Source organism: Canis lupus, chromosome 16 (genome assembly GCF_048164855.1).
Source record: "Canis lupus baileyi chromosome 16, mCanLup2.hap1, whole genome shotgun sequence".
Taxonomy (NCBI): Eukaryota; Metazoa; Chordata; class Mammalia; order Carnivora; family Canidae; genus Canis; species Canis lupus.
Window position 1 is genome coordinate 50,666,020 of NC_132853.1, and position 24,289 is coordinate 50,690,308.

The following is a 24,289-nucleotide window of genomic DNA, read 5'->3' on the forward strand; positions in this document are numbered from 1 at the left end:
ATCTTTACAATAGCTCCACAATATCAAAAACCACTCTATCAAAAATTATGCTAGTCACTACTTTTCACTCAGTTCAATGATCAGATCACTAATCACCATGAGAGAAAAAACTACTGTACCAATATCCCACTTCAGAAACCAAAACTATCTGATACTCCCACAACTGTCATCAAGTTATTTTCCATATTCCTCCTGCCATATCTTAATAAAGGAAATACTTGTTGGACTTCTTGCAAATTCCAATGGCATAATTCTTTCCTCTTCTTTATGAATACTCATAAAGATGAACATACTCTCCATGTATCATTATTATGCCAAAAAAACACAAACCAAATACAAAACAAGTTGTTAAAACCTATAAGAGAGTGCTATGCCTTCTACTAGGGATAACCGAGTTATATCACTCCTTACTTCAAAATTCTGTCATAGAAGAATCCACGTCTCTTACCTGGGTAATCCAAAACTTTTGGCATTCTGGGGTTGTCCTTTCCTTTAATATTTAAATAAAATAGTTCAGAACCCAAACCATACACTACAGGAACATAAATCAACACTCCCATCAAAATTTGAGAATTCCTGAGTGTTTTATACTCTTGTGGTTGATTTTTGTTTTTTCTATTCCCCTGGACTCTTGATCTCACTCATATTACCACATTCAATCTCTCTCTGCTATATTCTCTCCACCCCAAGCCTACCTAGCACAGAACCTACAGATCTTTTTCTTTAAAAAAAAAAAAAAAGATTTTATTTATTTATTCATGAGAGACAGAGAGAGAGATAGGCAGAGACACAGGCAGAGGGAGAAGCAGGCTCCATGCAGGGGCTCCAGGATCATGCCCTAGGCCCAAGGCAGGCACTAAACCGCTGAGCCATCCAGTGATCCCCAGACCTTTTTCCTTTAAATCTACCTATCAACACTACTAACACAAGGCCAACTTTTACTAGGTAACTTGCGATTAATGGGAGTAAGGGAGTTCTTTTCTTTTTTCTTAAAGATTTTATTTATTTATTCATGAGAGACACACAGAGAGAAAGAGAGAGAGGCAGAGACACAAGCAGAGGGAGAAGCAGGCTCCATGCAGGGAGCCTGATGTGGGACTCGATCCTGGGTCTCCAGGATCACACCCTGGGCTGAAGGCGCCGCTAAACCACCAAGCCACCTGGGCTGCCCAAGGGAGTTCTTTATAGCACAGCAAGCAACTACATACTATTGTCCTAGAGTTCTGTAGCCGCTCTTTACTGATTGCAGGACCCCCATCCACTCTTAGCTTCCCTCAGTCTTCTTTCTCCAGCTACCAGTTAGCCACCACTGTTGTATTCTAAGTTCCTGTTGTTTGCTTATATAGAGTACTTCACCTTACCTTGTACTTTCACCTTCCCTTTACCTTTCTGCTCAAACTAGGTGTCTCCCAACAGGTTTTAACTCCCATAATCAAACAAACCTATTAAAATGATTTTCCTAGCCAAAAGAACAAGGACGTTCCCTATGAGGAATTTTACCTTAAGTCACAACCAGCTTATAAAAATGACAAAATGAAGATATCTTGTTCTCCCTGGTTAGAGGAGATGGAGTAAAGGGTGAGAGTTATTAACTCATTCAACATATATTTGTTGAGTAGTTAATATGTACCATAAGCACTAGTAGGTACTAAGGATACAATATGAGCAAAAGTAGACATGATATCTGCTTAGTTTTATTTGAGATACAAATCTTAATAAAACAATAAGAGGAAAAAAAGGAAAAAAGAAAACAGTAAGAAATAAAAATTGCAACTATAGCTAGTGCTGTGAGAGTATATAATACGAGAATTTGACCTAGTTAAGAGAAGTCATAGAAACTTCCCTATAGAGTTAAGTTTAAATCTAAAGTATAAGTAGGAACTAACTAGTAGGAGCAGAATGTTCCAGGGAAAGAAAAGAACATATGCAAAGGCTATGGCAAGAGGAGGCATTGGTATACTACTGAATATCCATGAAGGCACAGTAACCAAAATAAAATGTGGTCTGCAAAAAAGCTGGAGACCTATGGTAAAGGACAGCTATTGCAAAGCCCTGAATGGAATGTTAAAGGGTTCTTTATCCCAAGAAGTATTAGATTTTTATGCACAGAGGTAACATGATGAGATGTGTGTTTTCAAAAGATTATTCTGGCTACAGTGTAAAGGAGGAAAGACCAGATATGGGTGGACTTGTTAGGAGGAACACTGATGGTCCTAAGGAAAGATTATGGTAACTTGGACTAAAGTAGGAATATTGGAAAATAAATTTAAGAGACATCTAGGAATTTTAAATAATAGCAATTCATAATGATTGCATTATGACAACAGAGTTGTCAAGGATAATTCTCAGGTTTCTGCTTCACATTTCTTGACACTATTCTAGATAATAAATGACACTATTCACAATAATAAATGTTTATATTTAATTCCTACAGCAATCCTATGAAATTAGCATAACCCTTCAGTTTAGCTCCCCAAATAAAATAGAAGGCCTAGAATTCCAGACTGGAATTCCCTGTTTCCCTGTCAAAAAAAAAAAAAAAAAAAAAGTGCTACAGTGATCTCATATATGATTTCTCTGCTTCTGGTAGAACATGCCGTAAAGGCTATTTAATAATATAGCTTAGATTAATCTTTAAAGTCCCTGTTTTATGGACATCTCATGTCTCAGAACATTCCCCCACTTCTGTCTACTCACACAGAACCATAAATGACTACCTAGTAAAACCATACAGCCTGGAATACCTGGGTAGCTCAGTTGGTTAAGCAATCAACTCTTGATTTCAGCTCAGGTCTTGATTTCAGGGTTGTGAGACTGACCCCCAGCATTGGGCTCTGTGCTGGTTGTGGAGCCAGTATAAGATTCTCTCTCTGCCCTTCTCTCTCCTCTCACTCTTAAAAAAAAAAAAAAAAATCCATGCAGTTTGGTTCTATATTCACAGCACATTTTAGCAACCAAAGGCCTACTAAAAAGCTACCACTAACAAATGACAAAAAACAGTGGAAGCCCAATGAAAAATATGTCATGTCTGATTATTTTTCTGCCATATTTATACAAACTACTCCCTCAGTCTCAAATATTTTTACTCTTCATACCACCTTCAACCAACTAACCCCTACTGATCCTTCAAGATTTAGCTCAGACTCACAACTTCTAGTAATCTTTCCATGGTGTTTCCAGGATACATTTGCAGCCTATCTACATTCTATAATAGTATTTGCTACACATTATAATTTTCATTTTATTTAATTCTTTCCACACTAGAATGTGAGCTCCTTTGGAAAAACAAGTGTGTTCTATTCATCTGTGTATTACTTAGCACAGTTCCAAGCACAATAGATATTAAATGACTATCTGACTCATTAAATGAATGGATAACCAATGAATCAATCATTTATCAGTCTATTATTATCAGACACCCTCTGGTGACATGTAAACATGTAATACAAAACATCTGTTAAATATATTTATAATGTTTAAACGAAATCTACATTTTGTGGAGAATAACTGAAAAGTATAAGAAGCATTGTGTAATCAAAGCTATCTGATAAAATTTAAAATTCAAAAAATATAGGTCTCCTAACTTGTAAAGCCAATGCCCTTGACACTACAGAAACCATCTCTACACAGATAAGAAAGTGATTTTTGGAAAAGAGGTTAAGTTTGAAAAGAAAATAAATCCATTTTTCTCTTAGATTTTTACCAAACATACCAAATATAACAATTTTAGAAATTTCTCATCTAATTTTCCTAGACTATCTCTTACCACAGACATCAGTAAGCAGTGATGATGGCAAAAGGCAAGTATCAAGAAGAAAAAGGAGGAGAAATAAAGGATCAATCAGAAACTGATATCCAAGATATAGATATAGATACACACACACTATACACACACACATACACACACACACACGAATTCAAATAACTCACTGTCTATACTAGCATGTTTTATCACTTCCTGAAAAGTTTCAGGGATTACAGGGCTATTCAAAACAGCAGCCAGTTCATCAATTGCAACTCGACCACTTTTTATCCTACAGAAAAATCTTCAGGGCATTCTGGAATGCTGCAAAAATACAACAAAGAAGTTATTTTACCATGAGAATGAATAGCTTTTCTTGGAGGAGCTGATTTTGTGTCAATAACCCACCAATGGAAAATAACTTTACAAAGGCATAGAATTTTCTAAAAATTTACCTATAAATAGGCATTTGCCCAATTCTCAGCACATTCCTAGTATAAAATGTAATTTTTTCTATTACCCCTACTGATATAATATTAGCAATAATAACTGGTGTTTATTGAATGCTATTCATATGCCACGCATTGTGCTAAAAGCTATGGGCATTGTACTAAAAGGTATGGGTTTGGGATGCCTGGGTGGCTCAGTGGTTTAGCACCCGTCTTCGGCCCAGGGCATGATCCTGGAGTCCCAGGACTGAGTGCCACATTAGGCTCCCTGTGTGAAGCCTGCTTCTCCCTCTGCCTATGTCTCTGCCTCTCTCTCTCTCTCTCTCTCTCTCTGTGTGTGTGTCTCTCATGAACAAATAAATAAATAAATAATCTTTTAAAAAATAAATAAAAGGTATGGGTTCTCTCATTATACTATATTAATCTCTTAGGTAAAACTTTTAACTAAAATAATTTCTTACCACCAGTGGTATAATCCGTAAGAGCAAGGCTGCTTAATACAAAATTTGAGGGTATCATTAATTGCTTAAAAATGTAATTTAGAAAAAATAGTATAAAAGAGAGAAGAATGGAGTAGATGCAAAATTTCTCTTTAGGTTTTTTACCATATTACAAAAAGTTTAACAACAGGTTAACCACTATAAAAGGTCTTCTATTTCTCCATAGAAACTTCATTTTCTTTTTTTTTAAACTTCATTTTCTTATGCTAACAGTCCTTAGTATCAAAAATGAATTGGAAAGAACATAGTTAAAAGAAAATATTCATATTAATGAGAGAATTTTCCCTAAACAAATGTCTTTCTTAAAATCTAAACAGATTGATATCTGGTCCTAGTGCTAAATTTAAGTGCTCCTCAGACCACCGCATCTCTTAATTTGATAAGGAAACATAATTCCCACAAGCAATTCTAGAAAGCAAATAATTTTATAGTCAGACCACATTTTCTTGGAATGCAGGATATAAGAAGCATAATGATCCAAAAGGTATTGATTTGCACAGTCAGGGAGGAAGAACTGGGCATTCATTATTCATTCATTCAATTAGTAATTATTGATCAAGTGGGCAAAAGTGGCAGAGGAAGTACCTCTGAGAATCCTTGCCTCCATAAAAGTAATGAGAACACTGGCAAAAATTGTCAGAATCAATTGTTTTCAAAATTCTGGATATAAATCAAAGGCTTACAGCAATCCAAGGAGTGTTTTTTCAAGAAAAATGCTGGAATCTCAGTAATAGTAAACTTTGTGGCATTTTAACTTGCCATATTCCCATCTCACCATCCCAGCTTCCCAGAAACTGAAAACTAAGAGCCTACAATAATGAAAAACAGCAGCCTGACAGCCAATACAGAAGAATGAGGTTGGAACTTCTTCAAGGTCCCATGCCTTAAGAACTGGTGGTTCCCTGGAAGACCCTACTTGTAAAGCTGTCCTTATTTGACTTGACTCAAAGCTTGCCCAATGCAGAATCTTTTCCCCAGGAGTACTCATCAAAAACAATCAGAGGCAATTAGTTAACATTATGACTGCTTCAAGCGGTGAGTAGCAACTGAAGCAAGCACTGAGTGTTATATGTAAATGATGAATCACTAAATTCTACTCCTAAAACCAATATTATACTGTATGTTAACTAACTAGAATTTAAGTAAAACTTGAAACAAAAAACAACAAAAAAGTCATATTCTGAAGTCCTTGCTCTTCGATGCTATTGCTGTTTCTACAATGACCTACTAATTTTATAAAGTCAAACCCACAACTGTTCATCGAGAATAAAGATAAAAGCAACAACAAATTTCCCATCTAAGAGTATGAAAAAAATGATGCATTTTGATTAACATCCTACTCATGTATCTTTCTATCTCTCTTTATGCACATCAATGATTGTGAATATTTCACCCAAATGAAACAGTACATATTAAGTCCACTGTCTTTCCACTCAAAAAGATGTCATGGGTCTATTTCCAAATCAATAAAAACAGCAAACAATAGGCTAGCAAACAAGCTTAAAAGGAAAATCTGAGAAATGAGATGTCCATAGAGGGCTTTGAATTCTAACATATTCTTGAGCATCTGGATGGCCACACACATAGATAAGGCCATACCCAGGAAAGCCTCAGCAGTTCCTGAACTCTCACCTCTAGTTTACCCTGCGGATACACAGGAGCAGGAAGTGAAAGCTAAAGAAGAGTTGAAAACTATCTGAGTTTTGAAAGCATGCCCCAATGCACACATAGAATCTCTCTGGTTCTCTTCTACCTAATAATTGACAACTAATTATACCTTACAAAGGCATCATAAAAATACAGGCATACATATAACACAAAAGTATGTATGTATATATATAAAATATATAAGAAAAGTTATATTTACTGTGAAATTGTTTATAATGCTAAGATAATTAGAACCAATTAAATATTCAATAATAAAGGATTTATTAAACACATTATAGTGTATATACATTTTTCAGATACCATGCAGCTATTAAAAAGTAATACATTGACTCATATCTACTGGCATGAAAAACCTTTCAAGACACAATATTCAGTTTAAAAAAAAATCATGCTAGACAATATATATAATGTGTATATATATATATATATATATAGCATGATCCCTTTCTCTTAAAGTAGAAGATAATTCTATTTTAAAAAATTTTCTTAGTGTCTTGATTCCTAAATGTATGCTTGATCTTTTTACTTGCCTCTATAAGATTTAGGCCCTCTTATTCTCCTCTGCCAAGTAATTGATAACTCATTTTGTCTTATAAAATATATATGTATGTATACATACATATATATGTTCATAATTGCATAAAAAAGATTCTAAAGTCAACATTGAACTAATAACCTAGGAAGGATTAAAAAGGGTCTTTTACATTTTTATACTCATATATTGCTTGGGTATTTTATAAAAATAACATATTCAAGAATTAGGCATATCATTTTAGGAAGTAAAGAAGAAACTTGGGACTTCTTGGTTGGCAGCAGAACCTTTAAATAAACAAAAATAAGTTTAAAATAGGAAATTGGGACTTGAAAAACAAAGGAATACATGGAAGCTAAATTGTGGCACGAAAAGTAGGCAGCACTTAGGAACCCAAACACACATATAAATCTATGGTCAAGAAAAGGCTGTAAGGTGAAAACCAAGTAGACAAAGGAACCAGGAGAAACCCAATGCTATAGGAGTTAATAAAAATGCTAAGTAGGAAATAAGGAGTTAACAAAGGAAAAACAAGCCAAGCATCATATCTATATTGTAAAGTGCTGTATATGGTAGGTCATTTAATAACATTTATTACATTAATGAATATATACACATTAAAGAGTTTTTCTTGTCTCTTGTTTGCTTATCCAGGTATATGAAGACTATCATATTCATATATCCTTGATTCTAAGAAAATACAGTCTGGTTGACTACAAAAATATATAATCCCAAGGACTGATTATAGGAACTTGATCTTGCCTAATGGAAAAACCAGGGAATTGGTTTTTGTTTTGTTTTAAACCAAGAAACTATTCAAATTAGGTCATGAACACTAGAGATCTCAGACTTTTAGAAGCACTGTTTCTATCACTAAGATGAATAATTCTTCCAATCACTTTCTTTGCAATTTATATCTAGTGTAAACTAAAAGTTGTTAGGTGATCCATCAGTATATGAAATTTTAGGGAGAAACAGAAGCAGTAAGGAGAGTACTGTTAACATATAGAAGAAAACAGGAGACCTCAAAGGGGAAAAAAAAAAGAAAAATACATGAACAAACGTATGGAAAAAGAATGAAGTTGACACGTATAGGGATTTTTGATTAACTGGAGCACGGGTTTTTGCTTGGAAAGGATTCTACGGAGAAAGGAGGAATGGCAAGCAAAATTATGACAAGGTGAGGACGTCAAGCATAAGACTTTGGAGTACATTTGTTCGTTCAAAGGAAGAGCATCTAAATTTTTGAGGAGAATGACATGATAAAAATTACATTAAGAAAATTAATTTAGCAGTTGTGTGCAGAAAAAGGTTGAGATTAGAGAAAGAAAATTAGGATATAATGGAAGTGATCCAGGTTTTTAGTACCTTTTATGAAATAACGCGTGTAATCTTTCTCAACCTAGACTACTGGGGGGAAAAGTACTTAAAAGATTCAGGAAAAATATAACCACCCCACCTTAAAATCAGTTACAATCAAAATCATTCTTCTCTATAATTTTGAAGAATCATTTTTTTTAACCTGGATCCTGAGAGACTAAGTAACAAACATCATTCACAGCCTTAAAGAAATCCGAAAAGTCCAGCATTCCATTAACTATAATAATGGTTGAGGAACAGAAGGGGAAAAAAACTCCATCAGCAAACTCACTAAGAACATAAGATAAAAATGCTAAAAATGTGAATAGAGTTAACTGATATTGGAATAACATAGTTGATACATACATAAGGGTAGTCAGCATTAACATTAAATATAGAATGTAAAAGAAAACTCAGCAGAAAAAAATTTACATATTGTAATTATATACTAGTTTTCATTAATAATAATAATGATATAAAATTAAAGTTACTGCAGTGCTCTTTGCTCAAAGCTCTAATTTTTATATTTGTAATTAGATTCCAAAAAAATCTTGCAACATGTCAATTTTACATACACAACGGTTTTATCTTAAAAGAATAGGATTGATTTCATTGAGTTCTAGAAAAGTCCTCTATACCAAGGGTTTTAGGGAAAAGCCCTCTATACCAAGGGTTTTAGGGGAGATTATGGATCCAACTGAGATTGTAATGAAAGTTTTGCCTCACATTGTTCCATCTCCCTCTCTCCTCCTTTCCTTTCCTCTCCTCTCCCGCTCAAATTACATACACATATAAACAAAATGCATTAAATCAAATGCACAAAATATTGCACAATATTAAACCAATCCTTATCCCCCCAAAACCATCTCATTTCTCAGGTAAAAAGTAATGCCTATTTCTTAAAAGAAGAAAAACAAGAAATCTAAATAGTACTAATGAAATTTTCAGTAAGAAATTTTTGATTGGCTTGAATGAGAAGTTAAAATTATGACTTTTTTTTGCATGATAATGCATAGGTCATCTCTAATAGCAACTAGAGCTAAAAATCCAGATTTACAAAGTGTGACAAAACACAGAATCAGGTTCTTAAATCCTATTTTCTAGATAAGCATAGATCTGTGTCAAGGAACATCTGAATTTTTCAGGATTTTTCAAGTTAAATTAACTATGAAGTCATTTCCCTCATCATTTAGTAAATTTGGCTAACTTTGAAAGGGTTTATCTATGTTCAGAAGAAAATTATTATAAACACACATTTCAAATGTCAGCTGAATTAAATAACCTATAAAAGAACATTTCAGGGCTTCCAGTGGTCTGCAGGATTCTACCTTCAGAGAATTTGACAAGGCTTAGTTGTTCTCATTTCTAAGCCACAGAAATACTTTCTCTCTAATATTGGAAAGTTTGTCAAGTTGTCTGCCTCAAAACTTCTTTTTCAGTATAATAACTTGAGAGTGGTTTCTTCTTTCCTTCAAAAGACAATGAAACATCTGTACAAATTTCAATTAACTACTTTGATTTGTTTTCTGACTTCCATGTGATCTAGGGTTAAACAAAAAGTTTTTAGACAAAACATCAAAAGCACAATCCATACAAGAAATAATGGTAGGTTAGACTTCTATAGAAGTATGAATTTATGCTTTTTGAAAGACAAGCCAAACACTAGAAGAAAATAGTCACTAATCACATATCCAGTAAAGGACTTGTATTCAGACTATATACTTTCAAAATGCAATAATAATAATGCAAACACATTTTAATGGCCAGAAAATATACAGATAACAAATAAGCATAAGAAAATATATTCAAAATCATTTGCTCATTCAGGAAATGCAAATTAAAACCACAGTGAGATAATACACCTATTAGAATGACTAGTTTTTAAAGGCTCACCCATTCCAGGATTGGCAAGAATGACAAGCAGCTGGAACTCTCATATATTGCTCAAGGCAATGTAAAATTATTTAGCTGCTTTGCAAGCAGTTTAGCAGTTTCTAAAAAGTTTAAATATATATCTACCATATGACCCAATCATTCTACCACCAGGCATTTACCCAAGATAAATGAAAGCATATCATCACACAAAGACATACAAATGAATGATTACAGCAGCTTTATTAGTAATAGCCAAAAACTGGAAACAACCCAAATGTCCATTATTAGTGAATGGATAAACAAATTATGGTTATAACCATAAGAAAATGCCACTTAGCAAAAAAAGAAATAAAGTCATATGCACAAAAGCATAGATTAATATCAACACAATTAAGCTGAATGAAAGAAATCAGACTAAAAAAATGAGTACTTACTACATGATTCCATTTACATAAAATTATAGGAAATGAAAACTAGTCTGTAATGACAGAAAGCAGATTAATATTTGCTTAAGGTGTGCTGAGGGGGCTTGTGGAGAGAGAATGAGGATTTGCAAAGGGGTGGGTATAAGAAGTACTGAATTTTCACAAGTATATACATACGTCAAAATATTCAAATTATATACTTTATATGTTGATTATACCTCAATAAAACTATAAAACATGTAGATAATTTAAAAATTCATTGGTATAGTTAATTATGAAAACTACAAAGTTTTATAAAAATTTTTAAAACAGACCTACCATATTATCCAGCAAGCTCACTTCTATATATATCTCCAAGGAAACAGAAGCACTATCTCAAAGAGATATGTGCTCTCCATATTCATTGCAGCATTATTCACAATAGCCATGAAATAGAAACAGCATAAGTGCTCACCAACATATGAACAGATAAAGAAAATGTGATATCTATATAACTATGTGTCTATGTATACACACACACACACACACACACACCTATATAGTATATTTTGGGAGACAGAAGAAATGGGCAGATGTTTGTCAAAGGATACAAACTTTAGGTATAAGATGAACAAGTTCTGGGAATCTAATATACACCATGGTGAATATAGTTAATAATATACTATATTGTATATTTGAAATTTGCTAAGAAAGATCTTAAGAGATTAGTGTTCTCATCACACACACACACACACACAAGTAACTATGTGAGGTGATGGGTGTGTTATTTATTTGATTGTGGTATTCATTTCACAATTAACATGTATATCAAATCATCATGTTGTACACCTTAAAAATACACAATTTTGTCAATTATATCCAGTAGAGCTGAACAATGACATAATTTGACATAACCATTTTCCTATGGATATACACATATCCTATGACCCAGCTGCTTCATTTCTAGAAATCTATCCTATAAAAATATTTACACAAATGTGCAAAAATTGATAAACAAGGGCAGCCTGGGTGGCTCAGTGGTTTAGCGCCGCCTTCAGCCCAGGGCCCTGATCCTGGAGACCTGGGATCAAGTCCCGTATCGGGCTCCCTACATGGAGCCTGCTTCTCCCTCTGCCTGTGTCTCTGCCTCTCTCTCTGACTCTGTGTCTCTCATGAATAAATAAATAAAATCTTTAAAAAATAAATAAAGTCTTGAATATCTAAAGTTCTACAGTTTTATTGCTTTGAATTTCTAATAATAATTACTTAAAAACCTTAAAATTTTCATTCTTTCACCTAGCAATTTCAATTTTAGCTATCTTTTGTCTGATGAGCTAAAGAGAAAACATTACTTATAAGCACAAATATATTAGAAAGAACTCATATTTATATAGATTATTTGTTATATAGGTTATTTTTCAAAACAATTTTTTTGTTTTTTTATTTGGCCCACAGAATAAATCACAGCCATTTAAATGGATCTGTGCTTATTTATTATATGGAAAGTTGACTAACATATAATGTTAATAGGAAAAGGTAACAAAACTGTATGCATGTGAGTCCATGTATATTTTTTAAAATCATGTGTTCCTGGCATGTGTATATACCACACACACACACACACACACACACACACACTCTAGAAAAATCCTAGAGAAATATATATAAAAATGCCAAAATTCAGCTCTAAGTGGAGAGAATACACATAATTTTTATTTTCTTCTGTATTTTTATTTTCTCCTGTACTTTCAGAGAATAAATTATTTCCACTTTGAATAATTATCTTAATATAAATCTCCAAAAAATTAAGTCAAGACAATTAACATAGATAAACATGTCAGAAAAAATAGAGCTGATTCTTAGCCTTTCTAAAAGTTTGGTTTATATTTATTATTTTATTTTTATACCCTCTGAAAGCTGACTACAGTAGACACTCAAAAAATGTTGTGGTGACTTGGACAGATGGACAGATGGATACATGCACACTATTGCAACTTGTCAATTTGATGCAGGAACACAGGGCTAGCTAAGGACAAGGCATGAGCCCAAGGCAGCACATTGACAAGTCCTTGAAACAGGCAAAGGGACATTCCTCTACAGACTCAACTGCCTCGATGTTAATACTTTGCTAAGGGCAAAAGGCAGTCTTAGTCCGACCCCCAGGATCCTGTAAGTCCACTTTAACATATAAAATTTCCTTTAGAAATTTCCTTTATTTCTAAACCCCCAAGGTACATGTTGGCTTTTACTCCCCAAGTACATGGCCCACCGATATACATCTGAAGGGTCTCATGACTAAGGTTTTATTAGACAATAATAAGTGACCTTTTCCCAACAATAAGCTAGTCCCCTCAAGGTCCTGGAAACCTTGCTTCCAAAATTCCTTAGAGAGTACCTCTCTCAACTTCCAGGGGTATAATCAGCCATGCCTCACAGGTGGGGGGCAGCAGCTCTTCCTGCCCATGGGTCCTGTCCCCGTGCTTTAATAAAACCACCATTTTGCACCAAAGACATCTCAAGAAGTCTTTCTTGGTAGTTAATTCTGGACCTCACCCCACCAAACCTCACCTATATTCCAAAACTTCATCAAATTCAATACTATTAGATTGCTTAGTAACATTCTATTGGTGGTAACATCCTCTCCTAGGATTTTCCACCTACAAATCTTTTATAATAATAAATCCACATCTTATATTTGAGCAGCTTGATACTTTCAACCTTGAAGTATTAGTTTGCATTTATGTGTACTGAATTTATTTTATTTCTGACCACCCCTTCAACTTATCTCTACCATTTTTTAAATTTTTATTTATTTATGATAGTCACACAGAGAGAGAGAGAGAGAGAGAGAGAGAGACAGAGAGAGACAGAGACATAGGCAGAGGGAGAAGCAGGCTCCATGCACCGGGAGCCCGACGTGGGCTTTGATCCTGGGTCTCCAGGATCGCGCCCTGGGCCAAAGGCAGGCGCCAAATCGCTGCGCCACCCAGAGATCCCTATCTCTACCATTTTTATTCTAAACTTGTCTCTCCTCCTAACAAGCTTGGAATGGTCTGTAAATGTAATTAGTTCTTTATTATCTACTTCTTTGATTAAAGTACTGAACACTGACTACAAAAGAATAATTCCTTTTCTAGATGTTTTTAATTGAAGTTATTAGGATTTTGATTTGCATTTCCTTGACTAATGATGACAGAATATATTTTTACATGATTATTGGCTATACACATTGTCTTTTATGTGAAACACTTGTCCATGTGTCTTACCCACTTTTCTAGTCCATTGTTTTTACTGATTTGTATGAGTTCTTTACACATTCTATAAACTAATCCTTAGCCAATTCTGTGAATTGCAGATATTTTAAAGTTAGTAACTTATCTTTTTATTTCAAGGTGTCTTTTGATAAATTAAAGTCTTAATTTTAATATAATTAAATATATTAATCTGTTCTTTAATACTTAACATTTTTGCCTTAAGAAATTTTCCCTATGTCATCCCTATCCCATACAATTAGCAAAAATTAAAGTCTAAAAATGCCAAATGCTGATGAAAGTATGTCATAATCCAATCTATTAATTAACAATCCTATTAGGTACCTGAGCCCAATTTTTTATTATCATTATCATAAATGTGCAAAAAAGTTTTATAGTGCATTATAAAGCTTAGCTTTCCTATGATTTGTAATTAACCTGACCAAAATATAACTTAACATCTATGTTTTCAGACCTTAAACTAATAATGCAAACATAAAACTTACCATCAATATCAATAGTCTTTAGTGCCTTTTGCATTTCCAAATCACTTATAAAAATCTTGAAGGTGTGATGGATTGTTGGTAGATCATTCACATAAATCTTACCACTCTGAATTTTACTGAAAATTTTACGGGCCTTCTCAAGTGCTAAACACACACACCTAAGCAGTTAGTTAATGCAAATAATAATTATCTTATTTCCCCTACACCCTCTCTCAAGGAAAAACAATAATCACTAAAAGAAGAAAGAGGAATAAATCTTTCTATTCTAATTCTCTGCTTTAAAATCAATCTCATGACTTATGTAGGTATGTCTAAAGTGAATGGCCTCCAAGTCTTTAAGTTTCCTAAAGAACTCTCGAACTGTGAAAAAAATCATGCAAAATTCACATGGTAAAGGCTTCCATAACTTTCCCTGGGAATGTTGAATCCTTCTGTGCTCACCTATCACTTGGTATGTATCTCAGTCAAAGCTCTTGGTATATTGTGACTGTTTGCATGTTAGTATCTCTCACTAAACTGTCAATTTCTAGAGGGCAAGATATTTTGTTCTTTAGTGTCAATGTCTAATTCAGGATAGATCCTCAAAAAATGTCTGGACTGAATTTAGTTCAGTGGATACTACACTTAGTTTTCAAAAACAAAGGTGCTAGATAACAGCAGTAAATCCAGAGAAAGACTAAAATATTGATAATAATGACTTTAATAATAGGAGTTTTAATAGAATATTGGAAATGGAAATAAGGTTTCAGTGAGATGGAAAGTAAATAAATAATTAAGGAAAACAACTCTTTCAAGAAGCTTCTTTGAAAAACGGAGTATAAAATTGACATAGGCCTGGGGCCCCTGGGTGGCCCAGTAAGTTAAGAGTCAAACTCTTGGTTTTGGCTCAAGTCATGATCTCAGGATTGTGAGATCAAGCCCCTCATTGGCTCCACACTCAACAGGGAGTCTGCTTGAGATTCTCTCTCTGCCTCTCTCTTCTCTCTTTAACCCTCCCTCCTCCTGTTCACACTGCTCCCCCCTCTAAAATAAATATATATTTTAAATTGACAATGAGACAATACAGAAGGCCATAGATATTGTTTACAATCCTAAGAGTTTTCCTCACCAGGAAAAATGTTTTCCTTTTTTTCCTGTATTTACATGAAATGATGGATATTAATTAAGCTTATTGTGGAAATCACTTCATAGTATATGCAAGTCAAGTCATTATGCTGCACATCTTAAATTTATATAGTGCTACATCTTAATTATATTGCAAAAAAACTGGGGTATAAAAGATACCGGATATAGGGGCATCTGGCTAGCTCGTTAGTAGAGCATGCAATTACTGATCTTGGGGTTATGATTTTGAGCCCCATGTTGGGCATAGAGATTATTTTTATTTTTTAAAATATTTATTTATTTATTTGAGAGAGAGCACAAGCAGGAGGAGTGGCAGGGAGAGGAAGAGGGAGAAGCAGGTTCCCTGTGGACCAGGGAACCCGATGCAGGGCTCATTGTGGGGCTTGATGCCATCATGGCCTGAACCAAAGGCAGACACTTAACCTACTGAGCCACACAAGCTCCCCTACAGATTACTTTTTAAAAATGCCTAATATGATGACCAGAGTTAAGGTAAGAGGAAAACTATGCCAAATGATTCCCTTAAATATAGAGGAGAAGCCCAAGATATGGGAGAGCTCAGTGTCAAGAAGTGAAGAGTACTATGATTCTTAATATTAAGATACCAAGAACTAAATCCCAGTAAAATCAGTGACTCCAGTGCTTACTAATGTATTCATTAGATATAATATCAGACATTTTTCCAAAAAATTGAACTAGAATAAGCACATATGTTATATTTTGCCTATCTCATCAATACAACAGAAGATATTCATGAATACTTAGTTTACTTATGCTTGCTCACAGGCTATAGCATTTGTCATATCATGTAATATTAGTTGATATCATATGCCATTAGGAGTAAAGAGACACTAACCACTGAAACAATTCCTAAAAAAGCACACAATCAGGAAATTTATTCAAGAAATTCTAGAACCTATTATTACCACTTAATTCTTGTGAGTATAAGTGTCCTTGAGGTACTTCATTATATAATATCTTGTAGAGGCTAGAAATCATTTCCTTTTTCCTGTCAAAGAAATAGCCACATTAGAAAGCAGCACAAAGACAAATCAAAACCATACACAATGCCATTTTTCCACTAAAGTATTAGCAAACCTAGTAATGGCTTGAGATTCTCCAGTCTCTTACTCCGTAAAAACCTTTCTTAAAGAACTGTCCAAGTGATAGTGAATCACACATTCTTCATCCCAGAATTCCCACCTTGCTTCTTTTAGGTGTTCTAGGGAGCAGAATTTACCCTAGTCAGTATGTCGTGCCCATGACCCACCATCCTTTGGTTGTGGTCCAATTTTTACTACTCTTAATTCAAGTCACAGCAAATTTTCAGAAAGTTATCATAATAAGGAAAAACAAGAATATCTTTGAATAACAAATATCCCAGATTCCACAATCTGCCAGTAAAAACATTTTGAAAAGATGATTTATCTAATCCTATAACATATAAATAACTGAAATCATAGATTTAGGGTTAGGGTTAAAAGAAATCTCAAGAGTCCATCTAGTATAAGATTCTTGTACAGATGTGGAGACAGGCCCAGGGATATAAAGTGAATTGTACAAGAGCCTAAGATAGCATATGAGGTTAATTAGGACTCAATTCTAAGTCTTTCATTTCCGTATACACTGGGCTCAGCTCTACACTACCTTCCTAAGAGCATACTTTTAGTTTGCACAAACTATTTTGCACACTTTATGTGGAAAGGATAGATGATTCCAAAAAGAAAAACCTCAAATCTGAATGCAACAATTAGGGAAAAAAATACAATTATTTAAATACCCAATAACTGAGGAAGATGTACAAAGGGGTGATAAAGTCTTGTGAATGCTGTACTGATTCGGCAACTTGAATAAACAGTTTTCTTTCCTAGTCATCTTCTTTGACATCTTCACTGAGGAAGAGGCAAACTAGAGCCAAATACAAGAATGTTGGTAGCTGAGATCACATTAATAAACCAGCATTATTGGACAATAAACCTCTCAAAAGATAGGCTCATCATATCATATCTAGGTTCCTTACTGATACAAAATTGCTTTTTGTAATGAAATTAGTTTATATATACTAAAATTTGAAATAAACTAATTTTTTTTGCAAAGCCACATTTTTCTAAGTATGCAACTAAATCATCTTCTAATTAATATTGTGTCAATTTATAATAATGGATTTTACAAAGCAGGGAAAATCTATGTTATAGTGAAGACAAGACCACCAGATTCTAGGCTATATATAGGCTTTGGCTATATGAGCAAAATAATGTAAAGAACCAAAAATGTTATTCAAATAACACAGGTAGCTATGCTTTATTCTTATGATTGAGAAAATGATCCACTTAACATGTATGTATAAACATGATTCAAAAGTGGCAAGTAGATAGAAAGCATCACTTTAGAAAATGAGAACTGTAATATTAGGTATCTTCAATTTTACATGGAATCTAGAGCCTTGTCTTTTAAAGACCATGTAGGATGTAGAAAGAAGACCCTACAAAAAGACCATAGAAGATCAGTAAGAATTGGTCCTGAGATCTCACATAGAGCAAAAGTTTAAAAAGGCAATGTTACCACCAAAAGTAGCCTAGGGAAAAAAAAAATACAACAACAAATCAAAACAATTTATCTCCCAAAAGAAGTATGCAAAGTAAAATTTATCTTTGTCTCAGCTCCAGGCTGTAAAAAAAAGGAGAGAAGAAAAATACTTCTCTTGATTAGTTTTAACTATAGGTCTAGCCACATATGAGCATAGAATTCAAATCTACACTAAATATATGGGATAGGAAAAGAGAAACCAAAAAATTCATTTAAAGTGATCCCATGTTTGGGATGCCTGGGTGGATCAGTGGTTGAATGTCTGCCTTTGGCTGTGGGTGTGATACCAAGTCTTGGGATCAAGTCCCACAACAGGCTCCCTGCTTCCAGCCTGCTTCTCCCTCTGCCTATATCTCTCTACCTCTCTCTGTGTGTCTCTCATGAATAAATAAAATATTTTTTTAAAAAGTGGTCCCATGTTTGTAACACCTCTGAAGTGCAGGGCAGAAGCGAATTCAAATTCTCTTGTAAAAGGGTACTCTAAATCTAGACTCATCATGAGATTCCCACAGATTTAGATATAACTTAATGAGTGAGAATCAGACAAAGCAATAAACAGAAGATTTGGATCCCTCAAGGATTTTATATTAGGTTTATCGGATATCTAGAAACAACTATGGAACATGAGCAAAGAACACAAAAGGAGGGATATTATGAGAAGAACCAAATAAAATTTCTGTAAGTAAAAAATATAAGCACTAAAATTAAAACTCAATAGATAGATTAAACTGCAGATTAGATTCAGCTGGAAAAAGAAAATCTAGAAAACAGTTGGGAGAAATTGCCCACACAAAATAGAGAGTGTATCTAAATACATCATATATTGAATATAGTAGGTTGAATGGCAGCCCCACAAAAGATATGCCCATATCCTAATCCTCAGAACCTGTAAATATGACTTTATTTGGATAAAAGATCTTTGCATATGGAACAAAGTCAAGGATCTCAAGATGAGATCTCAATGACAGCTTATAGAAGTAGAAGGAGACCTGAGATACAAACACAAGGGAGAAGACCATAAACAGAGCAAGATGGTGGCCAAGAATGAAGTTATGTTGCCACAGCCAAGGAACCCCTAGAGCCATTGTTACAACAGGAGAAGTATTAACAGAGGGCACGGTAATACAAATAAAGGTGTAATAGAGAAAGAAGGGGGAAATGTCATATTCTTCTGAAAGGGTTGCTTGTTATATTAAAAAAAAAGAAGAGGAAGAAAAGGAGGAAAAGGGAGAGGAGGAGCAGGGGAATATATAGATACACACACACATACACAATGGAATGTTACTCAGCTAACAAAAAAATGAAATCTTGCCATTCACAACAATGTAGATGGAACTAAAGGATATTATGTGAAGAAAAGTAAGTAAATTAAAGAAAATTATCATATGATCTCACTCACATGTGGAAATCAGGAAACAAAACAGGAACATAGGGTAAGGGAGGGAAAAATAAGACAAATCCAGAGAAGGAGACAAACCATAAGAAACTCTAAATCATAGGAAACAAACTGAGGGCTGCTGGAGGGGAGAAGGGTGAGGGGATGGGGTAACTGGGTGATGGGCATTAAGGAGGGCACTCGATGTAATGAGCACTGGGTGTTATTTAAGACTGATGAATCACTCACTGAACTCCACCTCTGAAACTAATAGTACACTATATGATAATTAATTGAATTTAAATAAAATTTTTAAAAAGAAATAAAAGACTAAATTGTGATGGAATGTTTGAAAGCTAAAAACAACACTAAAAAGTAAAATATATATTTTCAGATCATTATTTACCTCAGTTCTTTTAGTATGCAATTGTACTTGTAAATTTTTCTTTCTCCTGACCTTTTTTTCTCCTGAAAAAATCAGAGGATTTTTCTTCACCACAGAAGAATATTGACGTTTCATACCTAAATTGCACAGAAAATTGAAATAATACCTGAATTGCTTTTTTTCTTATTTAAATCTTTTATTTGTAGAAATTTTCAAACATAAACAAAAGTAAACAGAGTAATGTGATGGTTTTCCCATGTACCCATCACCCAGCTTCAATAATGGGCAATCCTATTTCATCCATATCCCTATCCTTACTCCCATTTCTTATTACTTTGAAGCAAATTCCAAGATCGGATTATTTCATGTGTAAAGATTTAAACATGAATTTCTACAAGATGTTTTTTCTTTTTAAAAACATTTAAAACATGATTATGACTCTCAGAAAATTAACAATAATTTCTTAATATTATCAAACAGTGTTCAAATTTCCAATGTTTCATAAACGTCAAAATTTTTTAACACTTTGCATCAGGAATCAGTAGGGTCCCCATTACAGTTTGTTGATGTGTCTTTTAGATCATCTTTTATCTATAGGTTCTTCTTCCACGTCTTTTATAATCATCATCATCATCATCATCCCCAGATGATTTGTCTTAGATATTTTCCACTCTGGATTTTGCTAATTATATCACCATGGTTGTAGAATTGTAAAGACTTGATTGGATTAACGTTTTTTTGTTTTTTGGCAAAACCACTATATAAATGTTAGTACTTTCCATTGGGAGGCGTGTTATGCATAAGTAGTTCTCTAATTGTGTTATTACCTGCTATACTTATACATAATAACTAGACTCAGCAAATCATCAGGGACTATAAACTCTTTATATATAAATCTATCATTCCTTCTTCACTCATTACTAGAATATTTTTATAAAGAGAAACTTCCTCTTGGGTACTATTTGATTACCCAGTGGTATAGTTCATACAGAAAGGCAGGATAATTATTCTTTCCCTTTATTTACCACTTTTCATAACAATGATTTGGCTCACTTGACAAAATAATTTTGTATCATTTTGTACACCTGGATTTACACACATTAAATTCATCTTACTTCCTTGTAATTATTATCCTTATTGATGCCCTAATTATTTCATGTATGATGGGATCCTCTTCAAGTAGGCTCTTGAGTCCTGTTGATGCATCCCTGGTAGGAGTCTTTGTTAGTTTCCTTATTTCTGTAGCACCAGATGCTCCAGGCTCATCTGTACATTTCCTTTCCCAGACCTGCAATCAGTTATTTTTCCAAAGAAATGGTTCCCTTTAATAAATGATCATTCAGACTAAAATCTGGGCACTAGAAGCTGGAATGCTTTTCAGTAATTATCCTGCTTCCTTATTACTTGATTTTTTTTCTTGTTTCTGCTTCTTTTCCTTCTTCTTATTGGACTGTCAAGAACTTTTGTCATGCAAACATCCCATTAAACTATACAACAATGAAATGAGTACAATAAGCCTGAATTAAATTTGAAAGAGAAAATCCCTTAGAAATTGAACACTTTGCTTCAAGTAATCAAAGGTAGACCTAAAACTCAAGGACAACCTTAAAATTACTTTGTGCTTCTGGGACTCTGTAGACTAGGAATAATTCTGAGCTTGGCAAGACTCAAACTTGTCTGCCCTCTGGAATCACCTAGGAGCTTTGAAAATACTAACATCTGTGTCCCATTCCCAACTCTATGACTTAGTTATTTTGGGAAACGGGCTGATACTTGTAATTTTTTAAAAATAGCCAGGTGTTTATAGTGGCATTATCTACAATAGCCAAATTATGGAAAGAGCCCAGATGTCCACTGACTGATGAATGGGTAAAGGAGATGTGGTATAAATATATATATATATATATATATAATATATATATTATATATATGCAATAGAATATTACTCAGCCATAAAAAATAATGAAATCTTGCCATTTGCAACAACATGAATGTGGTTATAGAGTATTATGCCAGTGAAACCAGTCAGAAAAGGCAAATACCATATGATTTCACACTCATATGTGAAACAAAAAATTATAGTGGGGAAAAAAGAACAAAACCTAGAAACAGACTCCTAACTACAGAGAACAAACTGATGGCTACCAGAAAGGAGGTGGATAGGTGGATGGGTTTAAAAAAAAAAAGTGATGGGGTAGATTCTAATGTGCAGACAAATTTGAGAATTACTATGCAAACAACCACAGTCTCATTCCTACCCAGAACCCACATCAATTGGTCTATAACTCAGTCTTTTACAAGAAATAATTTATTAATCCTTACAAAGCAAAACTAAAGACTCTTTAGCAGCCTTGCTATCCAAGGGCTATTTAGGTCATACATAGGACAATGAATGGATTGAATATATAACAGCTTTAGATAAACTTGGCTCTAAACAAAATTGTGATATAAAGGTAATTTTTATCATACACAGCACTCCCCTTCCTTTACAGGTAGCTTGCCCTTTTGACTCTCTATCCCTTTATATTCAATCCCCTGAATTCCTACCCTGAGAGTGACCTTACATTGCCCTTCGCCACTATCCCACCCCCATGAATTTGCCCTATGATTCATCTCCTCTGTAGTTCTCCACTCACAAAGGTAATGACTTTAACTATTTTGATTATGACCCAGAATACAAAATACATTTCTACAAGATATAGTACACATATACAAAGAGACAAAGAACTGAAATAATTTCACAATACTTATTATGTGAAAAAAAGACTAATGTTTTCAACATTATTCTAATTTCTTTTTAAACAAAATACCAGTAGTGACCTCCTAAGTTGATTTCATAACACACAGATGAGTCATAATCTACGGTCTACTGCTACTTTACATCCCCCATCCTCTCTCCATATATCTCCATTGAAAGGATCTTCATATTTCTGAAATAATTATGACTTCCACAATACTACATGATTTTTTAAATCTTTTCTCATTTTCCTAAAGTATAAGTGTATTTTAGTTATGAGTTGCTTCAAATATTTTATAGAATTTGGATGACTTACTATAAATAATGAATAAGTAAAAACATTTATTCTGTATCCTATTCCTCTAGGGCATTGTGCCCTCAGGTATTAACCTATTATATACAATGCTAATAAAAGAAAATAAAGGAACACTTCTACCACCTCCCATTCTTTTCTGAGTGACAAGTTTTATTGTGGTGTTCTAGAAATAACTATCTTGCCTTTCATCATCTAACACAAAGGACTAGTGAGTACCCCCATGACACTATCAGCAGATTTGTCAGCAGAAACCTGCAGGCCAGAAGAAAGTGGTATGATAAATTCACAGTGCTGTGGGGGGGAAAAACTGCCAACCAAAATACCTTATCCTGTAAAGCTGTCCTTCAGAATGGAAGGACAAAGAGTTTTACAGACAAAAAAAGGTGAAAGGAGTTCATCACATTAGATTGGCCTTATAAGAAGTGTTAAAGGGAGTTCTTCAAGCAAAATGAAAGAATACTAATTAGTAACATGAAAACAAATCTTACTGGTAGATGTAAATATATACTTAAATTCAAAATACTCTAACATTGTAATGGTGTAGGTAAAAGACATAAAACTCTCATATAAAGGTTAAAAGGCCAAGGTATTAAAAATAACCATAGCCACAATAATCTGTCAATAGATACACAATATAAAAATATGTAAATTTTGGGGGATCCCTGGGTGGTGCAGCGGTTTGGCGCCTGCCTTTGGCCCAGGGCACGATCCTGGAGACCCGGGATCGAGTCCCATGTCGGGCTCCCGGTGCATGGAGCCTGCTTCTCCCTCTGCCTGTGTCTCTGCCTCTCTCTCTCTCTGTGTGTGACTCTCATAAAAAAAAAAAATGTAAATTTTGATATCCAAAATGAGGAGGTATAAACATGTTGAACTTTTATATACCTTTGAAGTTACGTTGATATCACTTAAAATAGACTTATAGCTATAAGGTGTTTTATATAAGCCTTATGGTAATCACACAGACAAAAAAACATACAGTAAATACTCAAAAGATAAAAAGAAAGGAATCAAAGAATATCATTAGAAGGGCACCTGGCTGGCTCAGTTGGCAGAGTAAACGACTTTTGATCTCAGGGTTGTAAGTGCAAGCCCCACATTGGGTGGGTGTAGAGATTTCTTAAAAATAAAAAAAAAAAATTAAGCATATCACTACAAAAAAAAAAAATCATCACATGACAAAGGGAGAAAGCAAGAGGAAGAAAGAACAAACAAACCCAGAAAATAGTCAACAAAATGGCAATAAGTCCATATCTATCAATAATTACCTTCAATGTAAATGGACTAAATTCTCCAAACAAAAGACACAGAGTGACTGAACAGATTAAAAGAAAAAAAAGACCCAAATATATGCTGCCTCCAAGAGGAGGAAGAAGGAACATACATCAATATAATAAAGGCCATATATGATAAGCCCAGAGCTAACATCATACTAAATAGTCAAAAACCGAAAGCTTTCCCTCTACAATCAGGAAATAAGAG

At 34.0% G+C, this 24,289-nt stretch overlaps 1 protein-coding gene across 1 annotated transcript in view; it reads right to left on the reverse strand.

Annotated features, from left to right (window-relative positions):
* The window catches only part of EFCAB13 (EF-hand calcium binding domain 13), a 70,978-nt gene that overhangs the window by 43,704 nt on the left and 2,985 nt on the right, over positions 1 to 24,289 (reverse strand). Inside the window, 7 exon segments of the mRNA XM_072782145.1 lie at positions 3,931 to 4,042; positions 4,044 to 4,066; positions 14,287 to 14,430; positions 16,338 to 16,420; positions 17,192 to 17,319; positions 19,779 to 19,847; positions 19,849 to 19,894. Of these exon segments, the coding sequence (XP_072638246.1) occupies positions 3,931 to 4,042; positions 4,044 to 4,066; positions 14,287 to 14,430; positions 16,338 to 16,420; positions 17,192 to 17,319; positions 19,779 to 19,847; positions 19,849 to 19,894 (605 nt within the window).